This window comes from Myotis yumanensis, unplaced genomic scaffold, assembly GCF_028538775.1.
Source record: "Myotis yumanensis isolate MYYU_CA2020_CCGP unplaced genomic scaffold, mMyoYum1.0.hap1 SCAF_8, whole genome shotgun sequence".
NCBI classification, from domain to species: Eukaryota; Metazoa; Chordata; class Mammalia; order Chiroptera; family Vespertilionidae; genus Myotis; species Myotis yumanensis.
Window position 1 is genome coordinate 894,314 of NW_027223759.1, and position 19,019 is coordinate 913,332.

General features: G+C 50.2%; 1 protein-coding gene across 1 annotated transcript in view; it reads left to right on the forward strand.

Moving 5' to 3' along the window:
* FSIP2 (fibrous sheath interacting protein 2) overlaps positions 1-19,019 on the forward strand; it is a 50,593-nt gene that overhangs the window by 12,162 nt on the left and 19,412 nt on the right. The window contains exons 7-10 of the mRNA XM_070423239.1: positions 3,962-4,101; positions 8,394-8,799; positions 8,893-14,885; positions 14,946-17,337. Of these exons, the coding sequence (XP_070279340.1) occupies positions 3,962-4,101; positions 8,394-8,799; positions 8,893-14,885; positions 14,946-17,337 (8,931 nt within the window). The remainder of the gene's footprint in view (positions 1-3,961; positions 4,102-8,393; positions 8,800-8,892; positions 14,886-14,945; positions 17,338-19,019) is intronic.

Genomic DNA, 19,019 nt, shown 5'->3' on the forward strand with positions numbered 1-19,019 from the left:
CTTTTATTGATTTCGGAGAGGAAGAGAGAGAGGGGGAGAGAAAGAGGAACATCAGCACGGGTACATGGTATGTAAAATGGTAAAACCACTTCGGAAAACACTTTGGCATTTCTTAAAAGTTACACACACACACACACACACACACACAGAAAAAGGAACAAGTTTTAATACATGTGACATTGTGTTAAGTGGAAGAAGCCAGGCAAAAAATAAGAGTACATCCTCTAGGATTCCATTCATGTAAAATAACATTGTGTGAGAGGCACAGAGCAGTAGTGTTCAGGGATGGTAAGAGCAAGATGGACGGACTACAAATGTGGGTGAAATCTTTTGAGGGTATTGGGAGTGTTATTTTGATTTCAAGTGATGGTTTCACAGCTATAGACATTTTAAAATTGATAAAAACATTTAAATAAGTACAGTTTTTTATACTTCAATCATACTTCAATAAGTTGTTGGGTTTTGTGTTGTTGTTTTTTAAAAAAAACAACCTAGTGTTTTTTTTCTTTCATTTATGTTTAGAACAGACAATAGGTGATCGTCAATCTCCAAGTACATCCAAGAATGTTACCAGAAACTCATCAAATCCAGCTATGTTTCGCGATAACGGTACTGAACAAAAGGTATGGAATGATGTCCCAAACTTCTGTATGGTGAACATTAATTTACCTGGCGAACGTTCACCTCTGTGAACTGTCTCTTTCACTACCAGCAGGGCACTGACTATTGAGGAATATCAGGGTCTGTTCTTGACACTGCTGAGTTACCTTTGTGTAAACTCATTCTATAATTTAGGAGAAACTAACCTAATCAAACATTTAGCAATTATAATCACAGCTAATATTTACTGAGCATCTACTGCTGGCAAAGCTCTGTGCTAAGCCAGAGGGAAGGGAGAATGAGAGAATGGGGTCACACAGGATACAAAGATAAGCGAGACAAGCACTTGAGAACTCCTTGTCCAGCAGGCCAGAGAGACACAGTAAAATGTTTTTACAATAAAATGAGATTCTGGGATGATGAATTTTATTTTGATTCTAAGCAATGTGTTCATTAAGCATTAGATTAGATTAGAGCAGATTGGATTATCTTTCCCTGAAATAAACTGAGTGACTCTAAACTTTTAGAACCGACCATTGAATGGACTCCATGATTTAAACAACACATGGGACATTAGGAGAGGACCAAATTTGTACATTGCTATATGCTGAACTCAATTTCAAAATAGTTAGAATTGAGATTCCCGTGAAAGGTGTCCAAGAAAGTTGGTAAGACCTATTGTTCCTGAAACAATTTTCATGAGAGAATTAGGAGATAAAAGGGTGAAAACAAATCTGTATTTGGTTCATAGAAGGCAAAATCTTTTCCAGTATAGTCACCAATAAATGTTTTTTTCTCTTTAATGTTGTACCACATAGAAAGATGGATTGATAACTAGAAAATCAAGTACTGCCAATGGCAAAGGTAAGAAAATGAAAAAAATATAACTGTCTTGTTGTTTATTAAAAATATAATTATGGTTTCACCATACTTTTTCAAGCTATTTGTTTTACCTGATTATAAAAATGGTGGTTATCTTAGAAAATAAAGCATGGTGTAAGATTGCTGATGATTATAGATGTTATAATTAGCCCAAATACCTGAGTGATTGCTTTGTGAGTGTGGCTTTTGAAATTGGCCAAGTGTGGAAATGAGGGTCCCAGTATGGCTGTGTATCGTGACAGGCAGAGTAAGTTACTGACACTTTATGGCTCAGCAGGTTACAGTAAAGAAATGTGTCCCCAGGAAGCAGTGCCAGCAACCCCGCCAGACAGCATTCCAATTTCCCATATCCCCTTGAGTGGAATGTACATTAAAGAAATAATTAGGCCCTAACCGGTTTGGCTCAGTGGATAGAGCGTTGGCCTGCAGACTCAGGGGTCCCAGGTTCGATTCCGGTCCAGGGCATGTACCTAGGTTGCGGGCACATCCCCAGTGGGGAGTGTACAGGAGGCAGCTGATTGATGTTTCTCTCTCATCAATGTTTCTAGCTCACTATCCCTCTCCCTTCCTCTCTGTGAAAAATTAATAAAATATATTTTTTTTTAAAAAGAAATATTTAGAGGGAAGGCGGGGCAGGAGGAGATTAACCAAAGAACATATGCATGTATGCATTACCTCTGACACAAAAAATAGGGTGGTGAAGGCCTGGGGTGGGGCGGGAACTAGATAGAGGGGAGTAATGGGGGGGGATATCTGTAATACTCTCAACAATAAAGGTTTTCTGGTGTGTTTTTAAAACAGTACATTTTTATTGCCTTCAGAGAGGAAGGGCAAGGGAGAGAGAGAGAGAAAGAAACATCAATAATGAGAGAGATTCATTGATTAGCTGCCTCCTGCATGCCCCCTACTGGGCATGTGCCCTTGAGCAGAATCGAAGCTGGGACTCTTCAGTCCAGAGGCCGATGGTCTATCCACTGAGCCAAACCAGCTAGGGCAAAAAAATAATAATATTAAGTTTTTATGTGTCTTGTCAGATTTCTGGAAGTCCCTGAAAAGTTCCTTCCTCACACATATTTAAATGTACAAGCAGAAAACATCACACGTCTCCACCCAGTGCCCAATGATGACCTCAAATTCAACACAGTCAAATGCATCGTCTTCCTGCCCCAGTTCACCCAGGAACAAAACCCGTTATCTGGGACTCTTCCTCTTTCTTGTAGTTTGCATCCCAAAGTGGTCTCTTTCTGTCCAATCTGCCCTCTTTGTTTCCCTGGCCCTCTCCTCTGCTCCATTCTTACAGGTCCTGCCCAACGTTAGTCCCCTTCCTCCCACTCTTCCTCCTCCTCTTCATGCACCATGCATTTGCTGTGAAAGCGTTCTTCCTAAGAAAACAGCCTCGGGCCCAGCTGGCGTGGCTCAGTGGTTGAGTGTCGACCTATGAACCAGGAGGTCATGGTTCGATTCTGAGTCAGGGCACATGCCCAGTGTGGGGCATGCAGGAGACAGCTGATCCATGATTCTCTCTCATCATGGATGTTTCTTTCTCTCTCTCCCTCTCCCTTCCTCTCTGAAATCAATGAAAATGTATTTTTGAAAAAAACACACGAACAACAACAACAAAAACCCAACAGCTTTGGTCATTCAAGTTGTTAGAAGTTTTTCATTGCAGACTGAATGAAGTGAGAAGTGTTCCAGGCCATGGTCTGTGGTTAGTTATAGGGATTAAGCTGATCGTAATATTAAATAAATTAGGAACAGAAGTTAAGGATTTGAGACTTTTCCTTGGAACCGATGGTGAACCACTGGAAATCTGTAGTCAGTGATCATTAAAAAAGGCCATGCTATCATTTCATTGTATTTTATTTTATTTTATTTTATTTTATTTTATTTTCCATGCTGTCCTTTTAGATACTTCTTTAACTCAGACAAATCCCCCATATGGTAATCCAGTGACTGTGATAGTTCAGCAGGGAGAACACTGGATCAATTCTACTCATTAATATTCACCCAGGCCTAGTGGTTGGCAAACTGCGGCTCGCGAGCCACATGCAGCTTTTTGGCCCCTTGAGTGTGGCTCTTCCACAAAATACCGACTTCTGCGCATGGGCCACGAAGTTTCAATCGCACTGTACATGCGCCCGCACGTGGTATTTTGTGGAAGAGCCACACTCGAGGAGCCAAAGAGCCACATGTGGCTCATGAGCCACAGTTTGCTGACCACTGGCTTAGTGGATAGAGTGTTGCCAGAAGGGGTTCAATTCTGGTCAAGGGCACATACCTAGGTGGAGATGGCAAATGTGGGGGGTCACCAATTGATATGTCTCTCTCACATGGACGTTTCTCTCCCTCTGGCTCTTCCCTTCCACTCTCTCTAAAAACCAGCAGGAAAATACCCTCAGGTGAGGATTAACACGGTACACTCGCCCCTGCTCCAGCAGTCTGACCTGCTCTGTGTAAAAGCATCGCGTTTTCTTTCTAGGTGCCGCGTTCACCTCAGCTCCAGGCACTCTTCTTTCCGCTCAGAATTCACCCACAAGAAATGTTCACAAATCCTCACAGTCTTATTTGGGGCCTACAAAAGTTGACGAATACAACATTTCTTTTGGCACACGTACAAACGTAATGAATGAGGTACCATTCTAAGACCATCCTTGGTATTAAAGCATGTCATTCACAAAGGGACCACGCAGAGGGGAGCTGGGGCGGGTGCTGGGGAAGGGCTTTCTAGCATCCCTGCCCGACACAGCGTTTCCTCCTGGCGAGGGCGGCACTGGGGGGTCTCGCCTCTGGAAAGAATGGCATTTTTGCTGAGCACCTGACTGCCTTCGGGGAAGTGGGAATTTGCTCTGCACGAAGGCAGGGGGTCTTCCATAGGAGCCTTGAGCGCTGAATTTCTCATGGACCCCCCGGAACACTGACTCGGTTGGGCGTTTTTTGTTGCTGGAGAAGAGAACAGGTTCAAGCCAGGTCCTCCAGCAGGAGAGCGAGCACGAGGGCCCCTGTGTGTGGAGCTCCCCACACCCGCCCGTGCCTTCCCCCGACTGGTCCTACAGGGGGTCAGACCCGCCCGTGCCTTCCCAGGACTGGTCCTACAGGGGGTCTTTTTGTCATAAATCTTAGATGTGAGTACAAACACATTCTGAGTCCCAGTGGCTGAACAGGTCACCAAGTGGGTGAGTGCTCTTGTGGCCCTCCTATGATGCAACTGTGCTGTTTCAGATTCTGTAAGTGACAGATGTGATCGAAACAGCACACCATGGACAGGCATCTCAAAAACTGACATGTAAGGGATGTGCTCCAAATCTTAGATTTCTGCAGGGCAGTGTGTAGATGGAGCTGAGGCTCCGATCCCGGGGAACCCTCTGAGGGAATCTGTTTGTTTCGTTGCTTGTGTTACACAGAAGGACATGAACGCTTCTTGGAATAAAAAACAAAACAGGAGACCGAGCTATGGCTACGACGCAGGTAAACACCAGCCCAGCCACTGGGTAAACACGCAGTCTTTTCACTCATCCCCTCCGCCAACACGTACTGGGCTCCAATTCGTGCCGGGTCTGGGGCTGAATGAAGAAAACCCAGGGTTCTCACGCAGGGCTGTGCCCGTGAAGTGGGGGGACAGGCCTGCCGATAACGGTGCACAATGCAATAAGTGCGGTAAAGACATCGGGGCAAGGAGAGAAACAGCCGGAGATTTACTGACTCCGCAGATGGTGAGCAAGGCTTCCCGGGGGGCTAACGCAGGCTGAAAGAGACCTGAGAGACACGTGACAGGAAGGCAGAGGGTCCTCCCGACAAAGGACGCAGCACAAAAAGGACTCGGAGGCACAGAGACGGGGTCCATGAGGGAGTTATAAGTGTTTCTGTGTGTTTGGACCACAGTCTATACCTGAAAGACCAGCCGAGAGGACGCTGGCCAGGGAGGTCAGAACAGCGGAGTGCGGGTGCATGCTCTGCCTTGCTAAAGGAGGGTTGGCGCTTCATGACAGTGAGTTTCTGCAGACTTTACAACTAGGCCGGGACAACAGAGAATAGACACCCACTGCAGGGGAGCAATGGCAGTTGTATAAGCTGCTAGGGAAGGGTACCGACTGTAATTTTCTTTTCCTGATAAACAGGACTACAGGATCCTGACCCAGTCCCAAATGCTTTCCCTCCACAATTTTTCTCAAACATGTAAGTATCTAAGGACGTTCATGTGTCATTGTGAATTAACATTTTCATAACTACACAAGTTCTAGTCCACAGTGAACAGTGGTGTGCCACCGGGACGTAGTGAAGGCTCCGTCTTCGGGTCCCGCTCAGCACTAAGCTCAAATGCTGGAGTAGACAAGGGGGATGTTCTTCCTTCCCCGCCTGCCTCTCCGCTCCGCGGCCCCACACTCTCCCTGTGGGATTTTCAGGCAGACGTGTGTTTTATGCGGTTTATGCAGGTATGTTCTATCACTCCTCTGAGTAATAAAGCATGTGGGTCAGTACAGGAGGAGGAGGAGAAATGGGTGGGTCTTGGAGGTGGGTTGACAAAAGTAAAGTTTATTCTTCCTTTTGAGTTTCTGTAGAAAAACTCTCAGATATAAAGGGGAGGCACTGGTCAGAAATGATCAGAAATTTGAGAAAAGTTTCCATAGATTTTTGGCCTTAAGTAATAACTCAATGATCCCCTTTCTTGACTTTACAGGCAACAGAATTACCTACAAAAAAAAGTACGTATCATAAAATCCATTGATAAAGTAGCATATTAATAATACTTTCTACTGGGTCATAATAGGAAAAGAGCTGTGAACCAAATAATGAGTAATCCTCTCTGGCTATCAGTCTCTCTCTTTGCCCTTATTTTCTTCTTTAATGTTTCCTTTTGGTTAATTCTTGGATTTTGTAGGGGTCTAGAGTTCTTACCAAAGGGGATGCTGGCCTTGCAGGAAGGGGTCTCATGGGGATAGAAGGGACAGGGGTGTTAAGGGACCTGCCCATTATAAGGACATCATCAGACACACACACGCACCCTCCCATGGAAAACCATTAGTACAGACTTGACTGATAGGCTGGGATGCCTGGGTCTGTCCCTCGCCATTTTCATAGGAAGAGGGCTAGTCACCCATGAAAGTCACATAAAAAGGCACCTGGTCACCCATCAACTGAGATGTGCAGCAGACAGATAGGAGGGTAGGTTTATAAGTCACAACCAGGTAGGAAAGAACAAGGGGTTGGAGGACAACACGTACTCTGGCATGCTTTTACCGCATGGACACCTGCTCAGTTCACAGTAAGTGGAGCAAATACAAAAGCTTTGATTCCAGGGAATATTTCTCAGTTTAATATCATAATGGGATAGAATGCAACTGAAAACTAGATTCTATTTTCCATAGTTCACTACATAGAAAACTTTAGGAATATCTCTTTTTCCCATCTCAAGGTTGGAAACACTTCCTCCCACCTAGCCAAAGAATGACACTGCAGATCTGTGGCCTATTACCTCTGATTATAAGAAACACAATATACTCATTTATTGAATGTCTTAGTTTGTATGTGTTAGTGGATTAGGACAATTACTTCCTCTGTGAAAATTTAGATTTTATTCTTAATTTAGTTGATTTAGGATACGATTATATGAGACAAGTATTATGCAACATACGCTGTCATCCAACAGATGTTGTATAATCAGTGAAAAAGTTATCTCTAGGAAATTAAAATGATTAGAGCAGGAAAAAAATGGCTGTCCCTGGGGTGCCTCCAAACACTCTCAAATGCATCAGGAGAGAGTATGCTACGTACGTGTTACCTTTTTGTTGAATGTTGGCCTGAAACGTGGAGAATGCCATGCTAACATCAGGCAATGTTGGGGATGTGAACAGCCTCATGACAAGAATCCTATTGTTCACCTTGTACCTATACAAAGCCTTGCATGCTCTGCTGCCAATTCCTGTTTGCAGCCTTTATGTCTTAAAAGTAATAACAATTTAAAAACAGTCTACTAGCTTATGATAGGCTACAAATCGAGATTTTGCAAGCCCAAAGGAGATTCTCAGTCATCAGAGATACGTAGAGTGTTCTGCTTCTACTCTTGTCCTGACCTCTGAGGAAATGGACATCCTTCGGTTTATATTTCCAGCTCAAAAGGAGAAGTTCTCCAACTCCCGACCCTGGCTCTGCCCTCCTGACTCTTACAGACCCAGTTCTAGCTCGGCCCTTGTTTTCTATCTAAGCTAATGGTGCCTCCATCGCATCATCTTTTCTCAGCCTTCCTACCCAAGACACACTGCACTGATACTCTCTTGTTGGGTACAAAGGCATTCAATCTCCACAAAGCATTAACTCTAGGTTTTCTACCAAATAACCCGTGACAACGAGCTGTGGTCAACACAGATCACAGGCTCATCCCTGCATCAGGAATGGGGCAGAGAGACGAAATGTCTCCCATCCTCACATGTTAGCCAGGCAGGTGCTTCTATAGGCACCCACGTGTTTTCACAACATCAGTTTTGAAAATACTTTGATAGAAATAATCTGGTGTCTTTTTAGAAATCTGCTGGGTCATAGACACGATGCTGCTTCTTGCTGAAATACTTGCATGTTAGGATTCTAGAGAGCAATTTGGTGACTTTCTTTCTTTCTTCCTTTCTTTTTAATCAAAAAGTCATCTATCCCAGCAAAATAAAATGTTGGGGTCAGGGAGAGTTCAGCAGGAATGTGAATCAAATGGGAACATCTATAAAAATATTTTATGGTAGAACAGATGAAACCAACTTGAAATTAATCAGAAGGTCTCAATAGATTCTGTACCTATTCTCTTTATGACCACGATGACATGCAGCGATGCAGGGCTTGTTATAAAAACAGGTAAACGCTACCCTCTCTCCCAGAAGAGAGAGGGTAGCTCCATGATTTTCCTTTCCTTCCTGCCTGCTCCCTCCCAGGTGACTTCTGACGAGCTGAACAGTATACTTCAGAACATAATGGCCTGGGTGGTGGCCACAGTGACCAGCATCCTGTACCCAGCCATCACCAGGTATGAGGAGAGGCTGCAAAGCCAGGCATACTCCAGGGGTGTGGAGTCCTCCCTGTCTTCGGAGAGCTCCAGCTTCTGCAGCACCTGCAGCGAGGGCTTCGCCTACGGCAGCTACACCACGGCCACCAGCAAGACTTTCCCCGGGGAGCCCCGTGCCTTCGCCATGGACATAGCGGTCCGGCACCCGCCGACGCCGCTGAAGCCGCTCTCTGCCCACGTGGAGCGGACGGTGGTCGAGAAGACCTACCACACGGAAGGCCCCCCTTCCGCCCACATAGAGCGGACGGTGGTCGAGAAGACCTACCACGAGGAAGGCCCGCCTTCTGCCCACGTGGAGAGAACGGTGGTCGAGAAGACCTACAGCACGGACGGCCCACCCGTGACCACGACCCTCACATATAAGACAGCCACCGGGGTCTATGCCCACCCCAAGCTCAGAAGCTGCAAGTCTGACAGCCACCTCCTGGCCTTTTTCGAGGGAGGCGCCCAGAAGTCCAAGGATGCCACCACGGAGACCGACGGCCTGGAGGGCCCGCTGCTTCCGAAGCAAAAAGCCAAAGCTGAAATCAAGAACTTGGAGAAGATCTTTGTGAACTTTAAATGCCACCTGAAAGGGGAAACGGAGCTGATTTTAGAGAGCATCTTCCAGGAAATCATGTCCGACCTAACGCAGGCCGTTCCCGCCATTTCTTCCGTCACCGCCGAGGTTTTCGTTGAACCGAGTGAGCCCGAACTAGGAGACGTTCTCTCCAACGTGGACATCAGCTCCGTGGCTTCCGAGATCGTGGAAAACATGCTCGAGAAGCTCCAGTCCGCCGTCGAGAAAAGGTGCGTGGAGATGTTTTCGCAGGAAGATTGGCCGGTTGACATGATGCCCAGCTTCCTGCCCATCGGAGAGGGCCCCCTCCCGCCGAGCGGGAGACCCCCGTCGGCCTCCCTGCCACACCCCGGGGAGCCCATGTGCGACGTGGCCGAGGACATGGTGCAGGCCATCCTGCAGAAGCTGATGGCTCTGGCGTCGGGTAAGCAGGACGAGCCTCCCCACCTGGCGTCCGCGGCGAAGCCCCCCTCCCAGCGGCGCATGCCCGGCCCCGTGGGCACGTCCCTGCAGAAAGCCGACGCCAAGAAAGGGGGCCCCGAGCCCGACGGGGCCAACTTCCCGGTGAAGGAGGAAATACAGAGTTTGATCTCCAGCATCTTTGCCCAGTCCTCGCTGGTGGGCTACATCGAGGAAGCCATCAGCACCATCCTCGGCTACGTCCAAACTGAACTGAACAACGAGCGGCTGGTGGCGTCGGAGGAAACGGTGGTCTTTCTCCGGCTGCTGGACGACATCTTCACGCAGCTGCACCAGGAGCCGGTCAAGGCTGAGGCGCCCAAGGGCAGACGCCCCCGGCCCCGACGCCCTCCTGACACGGAGGAGAAGTACCGGCTGGCCGGCACCACGCTGGCCAGCGGCCCCCGGCCGCGGAAGCCGCTGCCGCCCATCAACGTGCCGGGCATGGTCCTGTACTCCGATGACGACAGCGAGGAGATCGACAGGCTCGTGGAGAGCGCGCTGGACTCCTCTCTGAGGAACGAGAAGGCGAGATCGCAGGAGCGGGACCCCGAGTGCTGGTTCACAGGGAGGAGCTCGCGTCCGGACAGAGACAGCAAACCGCCCCCACGGCCCGCTTCCCTCAGAAGCAGAGTCGTGTTCTGCGAGGGATCCGAGACCGAGGGGCCGAGTGTTCACAAGAAAGAAGTTTTAAAGGGAAAAATCTGCTCAACTAAAGACACGCTGACCTTCAGCCAAGACCAAAGGCACCAAATACAAGAGGCGTCAGCAAACGTGATCAAAGGCATTTTGACGGAGATGCTCAAGGAGCAGCCTCCTCCTCCGGGCCCCTCGGGCGGGAGGGCCGGCAAGGACACCGCCACCGCCCTTCTCCTCTCCGGGAAGCCCCGAGGGCTGCCGGCTCAGGGCCAGTGGGACCAGCTGTTCTCCATGGGAGAAGTTACCACGGTGGCTCAGGACATAACCGAGGCCGTGATCAACATCCTCCACGAGGCCCTGAACCGCATCCCCGGCACCCCCAGAAGTTCCGTCCTACCCGCCAGGCGGCAGACTCCGCTGGGCCGTCCTCACACTCCCGACGTGGCCAAAGAGGCGCCACATAAAAAACCACTGAAAATATGGTTTGACAGTGAGAAGAAAGTGAAGTATTTGTCTTCACTTGACGTAGGCCCTGAAACCCCGTCCCTGTTCGGGTCTGAGTCATGTGAGCCGAAGGCTGTAGATGACATCTCGGGGGACATCATTGACACGGTGTTCAAGAAGCTGAAGGGACTCATTTACCCAAAACTGCACGTGGGCTCCACACCGCCCTGCACAGGGCCGTCCTCGCTGCACCGCCAGCTGAGCGCCTACACGACCAAGGTGGTGGGCATCGTTCTGCAAGCGATCCAGAAGGAGCTGGAACTCGACCAGAAAAGCCAGAGCCCGCGGGAAGCCGACGACGGCAAGCCCCTCCGAGGCAGAGAGGTCTCGGCGGACACTGACGACGCGGATCTCAGCAAGGACATCAAGGCCTCCCCACTGCTGGCTTGCATTTGCGAGATGCTGTCAAGCGCACATTCCGACCGGAGCAGCGTCCCCCTCCCTCCCGATGAGCCAAGGCCTTCGGTGGCGTGTGGGCTGGACGATGTTGGCAAACCACCCACGCTTCCAAGTCGGCAGGAGAAACAAGCTTTTTACCATTACTTGGCGACTCCATGTGCCATCCACAGCGACCCCTGTGGAAAAGACCTCAAAGGCAAGGGCAAACTGCAAGTGCTGGACAGCATTGGGGAAACCCTGTACGAGATGCTGTGCAAGCTCCTGGGAGCCCGCCCGGAGGGCCAGCCGCCCCGAGAGAAGACGTGTGAGAACCGGGGAGTGGCCGTGAAGCTGCACCCTAACCTCCAGCTCCTCTCCCAGACCATCCTGGACGGCATCCTCGAGAAGCTGTGCAGGGTCGACACGGACACCAGCTGCGCAGGTCCTGGGATGACAGCTGCCTCCGAGTGCCCGGATATCGATAACCTATCGTTCAAGTCGATCATTGAGGAAATGGCCAAGTGCACCGACATCATCTCCGGCATCGTGTCCAGGATGCTGCGGGAGAGTAACAGAGAGGAGACGGGCAGGGACGCGAAAACCGTTGCTCCCGGGCCCTGCAAAACAGGGAGCACGAGAGAAACGCATCCAAACAGACTGACGGCCTTGGCCACCGACATCCTCAATGGGGTGTTTGCGAAGCTGGAAGGGTTTGCCAGTGGCAACCTAGGAGCCCTGGACCCCATCAGCAAGGGACCCAAGACCCCCGCCCAGGTGGACCTGCAGTGCGACGGCGCCAGCGAGGCCGTGGACGCCTGCGAGGAGCTGCTGCGCTCGGCGCTGTACATGCACGCGAAGAGGGCGTCCAGCACCATCCTGAAGGCCATCCAGACGGAGCTGGGCGGGAGCCCCGGGGACCTGCGGGCCAGCGCCAAGAGCCCATCCCCGGAGAGACAGCTCCTGAAGAATGTGATCAACTTGATTATAGACGTGGTGTCCTCAGATGTGCTGGACGACACCGAACCCGAAGAGAGAACCATGGAGTCCTGCGGGTACCGGCCGACCTACGGGAACTTCCTGCCCGGAGGGGCCGAGCCAGACCCGTGTCTAGAAGACGCTGCGCCTGCGGAGAAGGAACTTGGAGCCGAGGGAACCCTCCCGAGGGGAGAAACGCAACCGGGTTCTCTGAAGCAGTGGGTTCTGGAAAGGACCCTAAACAAAATTGAAGGGAAACTGAAGGAGCCACAGAAATCTCCCATCGTGCCCATCATCAGGAACATTTTGAACGAGATTTTCCAAGGGGCTCTGGTCAACCAATTAAACGTGCTTTCTCTCTCCTGCCCTCCGCTGGGGGGCGCCCCGCATGATGCGGGTGGCGAGCCGCTGGCGCCGACGTGGGTCCCCTTCATCGACCAAAGGACGGGCCCCTTGGTGTCCGAGGCCGACGTCACCATCGTGGTGGGTGATGTGGTCACCACTGTGATGCATAAGCTTTACGCAGCGGCCATGACGCAGAGAAACACCAGTGAAAACAGGTACAAGACCATCACCTTTTCAGCGAACGTTTCTTTCCACGTCCCCGCCTGCGCGGAACAGTCCTCAGCCTCTGTGCTAGATGGGAATCCGTGTCCTGTCCCGCCCGGACTCAACGCCAAAGGAAACGTGGCTGAAGATATCATCCAGGAGATACTAACAAACCTAGAAACCTTCGCTACTTACAAAGTAAAATCTCTCTTTTGTCCCCAAATCAAGTTCACAGTCCCAGTGGCTTTCCCTGTGCAGCAAGGGAAGAGCATTTTGAGCAAAGCGTTGTCCGCCAAAGGCCTGTATCCGGATGATGGGTTTTCTCCCTGGTCCGTGGATCGTTTTCTGAAAAAGACCAACTCGTGCCAACTTTCTTTAAATAAACTAAACACACACGCAACAGAAGTGGCCAGAAAAATTTTACAAGGCATCAAACACGAGTTAGATAAAGAAAGGGAAAGTCCTTTCTTAACGCACAGCATCGTGGTTTCCGAAGGGATCGCGAGTCAGATCGTGAACACGGTGTTAGAGATCGTCTCGTCCAAAGGCAAGTTTGACAAACACGATTCTGACGAAGAGCTTCACGCAGGTCTGCAGGAAGGCGTCATTGAAAGGATGTTCAACAGGACTGAGTATCGCAAAGGGCTGCAGTTCCAAATACAGGATGTCATGGAAGGCATCCTGTGCGACATTTATGAAAAAACGCTGCATCAAAACAACCTGGCCTTCGCCACGCCCATGCCGAGAGGCCTCGCAGCCAGGAAACATCCGGCTGTCGACGCCGGGCTGTCCGTAGAGGGTGCCAACGAGATCGTCCCACCGCTTTCTGTCCCCAAGTCGGACGTCATGCTGATCTCCAACGACATCGTGGACCTTGTCCTTCATAACCTCAGCTCCGCCGTCACGCTCAGCACAAAACCAGAGCGCGCTCCTCCGGCACGACTGCCCCTCCCCTCCTGCGACATGTTCCCACACACAGAGCGCCAGCTGCCCCCGCTCACGGGCTCACAGAGTGAAGGAGACACAGAGCGTTTTTCATCGTCAAACAACGTGAGGCCCGCGTATGCGGTGGCGAGTCAGATAACGGTGGTAGGGAGGGAAGACCCCAGGGGGCCCGCCCCTGACCCCTGTGAGGACAACGCTCACTTCATCACCAAAACTATCGTCAACCAGCTAGAATCTTTCGCCACCAAAAGAATAGACTCATTAATTGCTCTTGCTTCCCAGCCCACGGAGAAGTCCTTTGCTAGCCCGGGCCTGGAGCCCTGTGAGCCCGAGCCAAGCCAAAAGGCGTCCAATGTGAACGTCCTGAAACTATCAACGGAAACTGTTCTCAGCCACGAACTTGCAGATCCCACGTTTGCGAGTTACGGACAAAAACGGGGATCCGCCATTCCCCTCTCCCAAACCAGCCTTAAGGAATACGCGGACGTCATCGCCAGTGTCATTCTGAAGCTTATTAAAAACGACTTGGACCTGGAAATCCAAAGGGCATATCTACATCCAAACAATATTTCCTTCCAGGAGAACGTCATTGTGAGTGAGATTGTCAACAACACCTTAAAGGTTTTGAACGCTAAGAGGTCTGTAAATGAACTGCAGTTTTACACAAAAGACCATCCTGGCGCATTTGCACCGTTAGCTGTACCCAAGGAAATGCTGTTAGGACAAAGAGAGCTGGACCAAAACACCAAGTTAGCTCTGTTTTCACAGTACCCGTTCGAACAAAACCAACGGGCAGTGGGAAAGGAAAGCCAGAGAGTGGTTTTGGAAGAAATATTTATGAGACGTGGGGAATCCAAGCAAAAAGAAAAGGCTGCCTTGCTCACTCCAGTGAAAGAGGTTTTAAGGAAAGTGCACCAACAAGTAATGAGAATCAAAGGCCGTCTGCCTCCATTCAATGAAGCCCCCTACTCGGCATCTAACTCTAAAGCGAAAACATCAGACGTAACACACAAAAACTTCGTCCAGTCCCATATTAACGGCGTAGCCAACGACATAGTCGAGAGTGTTTTGGGGGAAATGTACGCTGTGGTTGTGACCTCCTTACATGAGAGTCACCAAAAGGAAGCCTTCGAAGGCAATGGCACCTTCCCTAAGCCGCCGCCGTGCGTGGGAGAAGCCAAACAAGCCGGGAGAGGAAGGAATTCCACGGGGCACGTGATGCCACAGGCCTACCCTTCCCCAGGCGACCACAACGCCCCGCTGTTCGACAGCGGCTCCCAGCAGCACTCGCCGCTGCAGGTGGGGGAGGAGTTGGTCCAAAGGGTGCTCGATAAGATCACACAGTTTGCCTCCGTTTACCTGGAAGAGGCCCCTGAAAGATGTGCTGATGAGCTGCAACCTCAGAGGCTCCAGAGCCTTAAAGTGAACCCGAAGGGCAGCCTCCAGCCAGGTTTTAAAACAAGTGTAAAAGCAAAGTCAAAAGTGACTTCTCTGCCTAATTTGAAGACAAAGCCGCCCCTGGGCCCTGGTGGTGTTAGGGCCAAGAGCAAGGCCAAGGTGGGGCCCGGGGAGAGGACCCTGAGGAGCAGCCAGTCCAAGACCTGCCTGGGGCTGCCGCACACGCTCACCGCCGGGGACGCCAAGGGCACGCGGGGCGCCAGGCTGCCCGCCGCAGACCTGAGGGCGCACGCCACGCACGTGACCAGCGCGATCCTGGAGACGACCGTGACCGAGTTTGAAAAGGCCAGGCAAACGAGAGCCGTGGTCAGTATGAAGGCGCTGCCGTTTGACCAAATCGGGGCAGCCAACAGGATCGTCCGGGCCGTTCTGCAAGGGGTGTGCGCGCCGGGCACCTTCTCGGCTCCGGCGGACCTCAAGCCTCCCCCGGGGCGCCCGGGCGCGAGGGGCTTCGCTGAGAAGCAGGCCTGCTTCTACTTGGAAAACGTCTCTTCCCAGCTCGAGCAGATCTTTCCCAAGGACGGGATATTTAAAAAAATGTTTGACAAATGGCAGGCAGAAGCAAACGACATGGAAAGTGAAAAATGTAACTTGCTGGTAGTGGCTGAAAATGTTTTGACTGTCATTTCAATGAAATCGAAGGAATTAGAATATTATCTTTCCCTCTTAAACCTGACGCACCCCGAGGACTGGGAAAGCAGGCTCCATAACCGTCTTAAAGGAACATCGACGCGAGCGGAGGCCACCAAGGCACAAATCAATATGTTCTCGAGGGAGATCGTTGAAATGCTACTTGAGAAACTACAGCTGTGCTTTCTGTCCCAGATGCCCACCCGGGACAGTAAGGAAACTCCAGCAAGTAGGAAGGAACAGGCCGCTCAGAGCAAACACGGCCTTCCAGCCAAGGACGTCCTCGGCGGTGCGCCCATCTACTACATGGACGCCAAGGACCACATGTCTCTGGGCTCCACCAAGCAGATTGTCCTGGACATTGTGGAGAGGGTGCTGGGCACGCTGGAGGCGTTTGTAGACCTGCAGTTCAAACACACCTGCAAGTACGAGTTTTCCGAAATAGTGAAAATGCCTGTAGAAAACCTGTTCCCGGCCCAGCAGAGACTGTTAAGCAAAAAGATGTTCCCTAAACTGCAGTCGCTGAAAAAGCTTGCTGATGATGGCAGGTCCAGTGCTATGATTTCCAAGGAACACGTACAGAATGTTTTTCTGCAGGTCCACTCATTCCATTCAGAATTGCTTACGTGCGCTGTGACCATCACCAGCGACATGCTGGGTGTCCTCAAGAACAAGCTGGACAAGGAGATAGGCCAAGCGGAGCCGCCGGGCAGCGCGCTGCACGAGAACGTGGCAGCGAGTGAGATCATCGGTGCGCTGATGGACCAGTGCACGCACGTCAGTGAGTCTCTGATCAAAAACCTGCCCAGTTTGTTCCCGGGAGTGGAAAATACCTACATTGTTAATCACCTTGCATTCGCCACTGATATGAAAATTCCCAAGGCAAAGGAAGTTCATTTTGGGAATGGGCCTCCTCCACGGGTTAGCATTCCTGGTTTGGTGTTTTATCCTGAAGACGACGCGAGGAAAAGGTACAGGGGCCCACCCAACGTACCTGCATGTGCCAGAGCCCCCGGAGAAGGCCCGGTCAGAAGCTCGGAGCCCAGGGAAAGGCCTGACTCAGGAAATGCGCCAGCCTCCTCTAGAAACAAGGTCCCAGACCGCGGCCCCAGGGAATGGTCGTTTGATCAAACCACGCCGGAAGGCAGTATCTTACAAAAACTGGCTCAACGGGTGACTGAGTCCACAGAAGAAGCATTGAAGCAAGGCCTGTCCTTCATAGAAATGCGAAAAGCTAAAAACCCAAAAGTGTTTCATTACGGGACCCCAAAGCCCGTTGGTGGGCCTAACCAAACTCAGACAACTGTTTCTCCACTCAAGATATGTTTAGCAGCAGAAAATATTGTCAATACTGTGTTGTCAAGCTATGGGTTTCCCAGTCAACCACCCATCAACGAAAGCACAGAGACAATGAAACCATTTTTCATCTCCACGCCAAGCCCTGCAGGACAAGAGGAGGAGGAGAAAAGTGTGTTCGCCACGTGGGGTGACAGGACCCGCTGCGCCCCCAGAGGAAGAAGCAGAAACCCGGGAGCCGGCAGGGGAGACTTTTCTTTATTGCAAAAGTGGGAGAAGAGCGACCCCAAGGGAAAGACTGTGAAGGAATTTGAAGTCATTGCTTTTGCTGATCATGAACTGGGTCCAAATGAAATCAATTTGGTAGCAAGACATGTAACCACATGTGTGGTCACATATTTCCAGAACTTCAAAACCAGAGGTAAGCAAAAGAGAGAACTTCCTCTAAACGTTGACATAATTTAGAAAAAGAACAGTCAGGTATGTTTAAAGGTCTCTAGAGCAGTGATGGCGAACCTTTTGAGCTTGGCGTGTCAGCATTCTGAAAAACCCTAACTTAACTCTGGTGCCGTGTCACATATAGAAATTTTTTGATATTTGCAACCACAGTAAAACAAAGACTTATATTTTTGATATTTATTTTATATATTTAAATGCCATTTAACAAAGAAAAATCAACCAAAAAAATGAGTTCGTAGGTTCGCCATCACCGCTCTAGATGGAGCTGCATGGGCCATCTTTCTGAAAACAGCCTTGGAGGTGGGGACTCGGTACTTCTTACTGTGTCAGGAACCTCCCTGACAAAGAGTCTAGCATTCACGGGGTTGGAACCCCAAAGGGTGTGGTGTTCAGTTTCCCGCATCCTAGATGAGAGATGATGGGACTATGTGAGAGCCGGTGGAGCACAAGGCATGAGCTCCAAAGAGTTTTTAAGATTCTCGTGCATGGCTTCTTCATGCCAAAGCCACAGTTAGCGGATTGCAGGTTAGCAACTCGTCTTTTCATGGTGTACAGTTGACGTCTTTGCCATTACTAGTCACAGTTTGTAAGAGCAGTGGCATTCGACATCTGGGGTTTTTTTGTTTTTGTTTTTCATATATCTTTATTGATTTTAGAGAGGAAGGGAGAGGGAGCGAGAGATAGAAACGTCAATGATGAGAAAGAATCACTGATCGGCTGCCTCCTGCACGCCCCACACTGGGGATCCAGCCTGCAACCCAGGCATGTGCCCTGACCAGGAATCGAACCACGACCTCCTGATTCATAGGTTGATGCTCAACCACTGAGCCACACCCGCTTGGCTAAACACCTGGTTTTGTTTACATTGCAGTATTCTTAAATTCCTTTTAGGTGTAGTACTATAAACATATTCTTACAAAGGTATTGTCACTCCCTTTCTAAGAATGTTTGCCTGCATATGTTAGGTTGAACCACATGCAATAGCCATTCTTGCATGTCCAAACCTGTTGATTATCGGCAATTTCATAAAATGGAATCTAATAATACTGTAATAGCTCTGAACTGGATCAATAATTCCAGTTACCAGTAAGCAACATCGCCAGTCCAGATACATCACTTGCCCGACATTCAAATACGAGAGCACATACTACCAGTCCCGCCACCTGCAGGCAGAGGTCATTCTCCAGCCTTAGAACTGGCCTTTCTTCTGAGGTGAGCAGTGTGTAACTGCAGCTTCAGGCTCCTAAATGGCCTGTCCCCGAGTAGGGCCTGACTGAACTTAATAAAGGAAAACAAAGCCAACAAAAGCAGATAGATGACTCCATCCCGTTGGTGTCTGGTGCCTCGCAGGGAACTCACTCATGGTCCTCCTTTCATGTGGAATATTCCTTCCTCGCTCCCTCCATCTCCACATGGGACCCTCTTTCAAGCAGTCAAAGCTCAGCTAAACCCCTCCCACCTCCAGAGACCTGCCTCCTCCCACACGTGACGGGGTAGATAGACGATAGATGACTGTGTCCTGAGGGAGCTCTGAGAACCAAGGCTGGCGCTCTGACCAGCCCTCCAAGAAGTTGGCCACCCCAACCAGGTGCATGGTTTGCAGGAAATGTCTTGTTGAGTGGGAGGAAGAAGGGAGTCCTACGC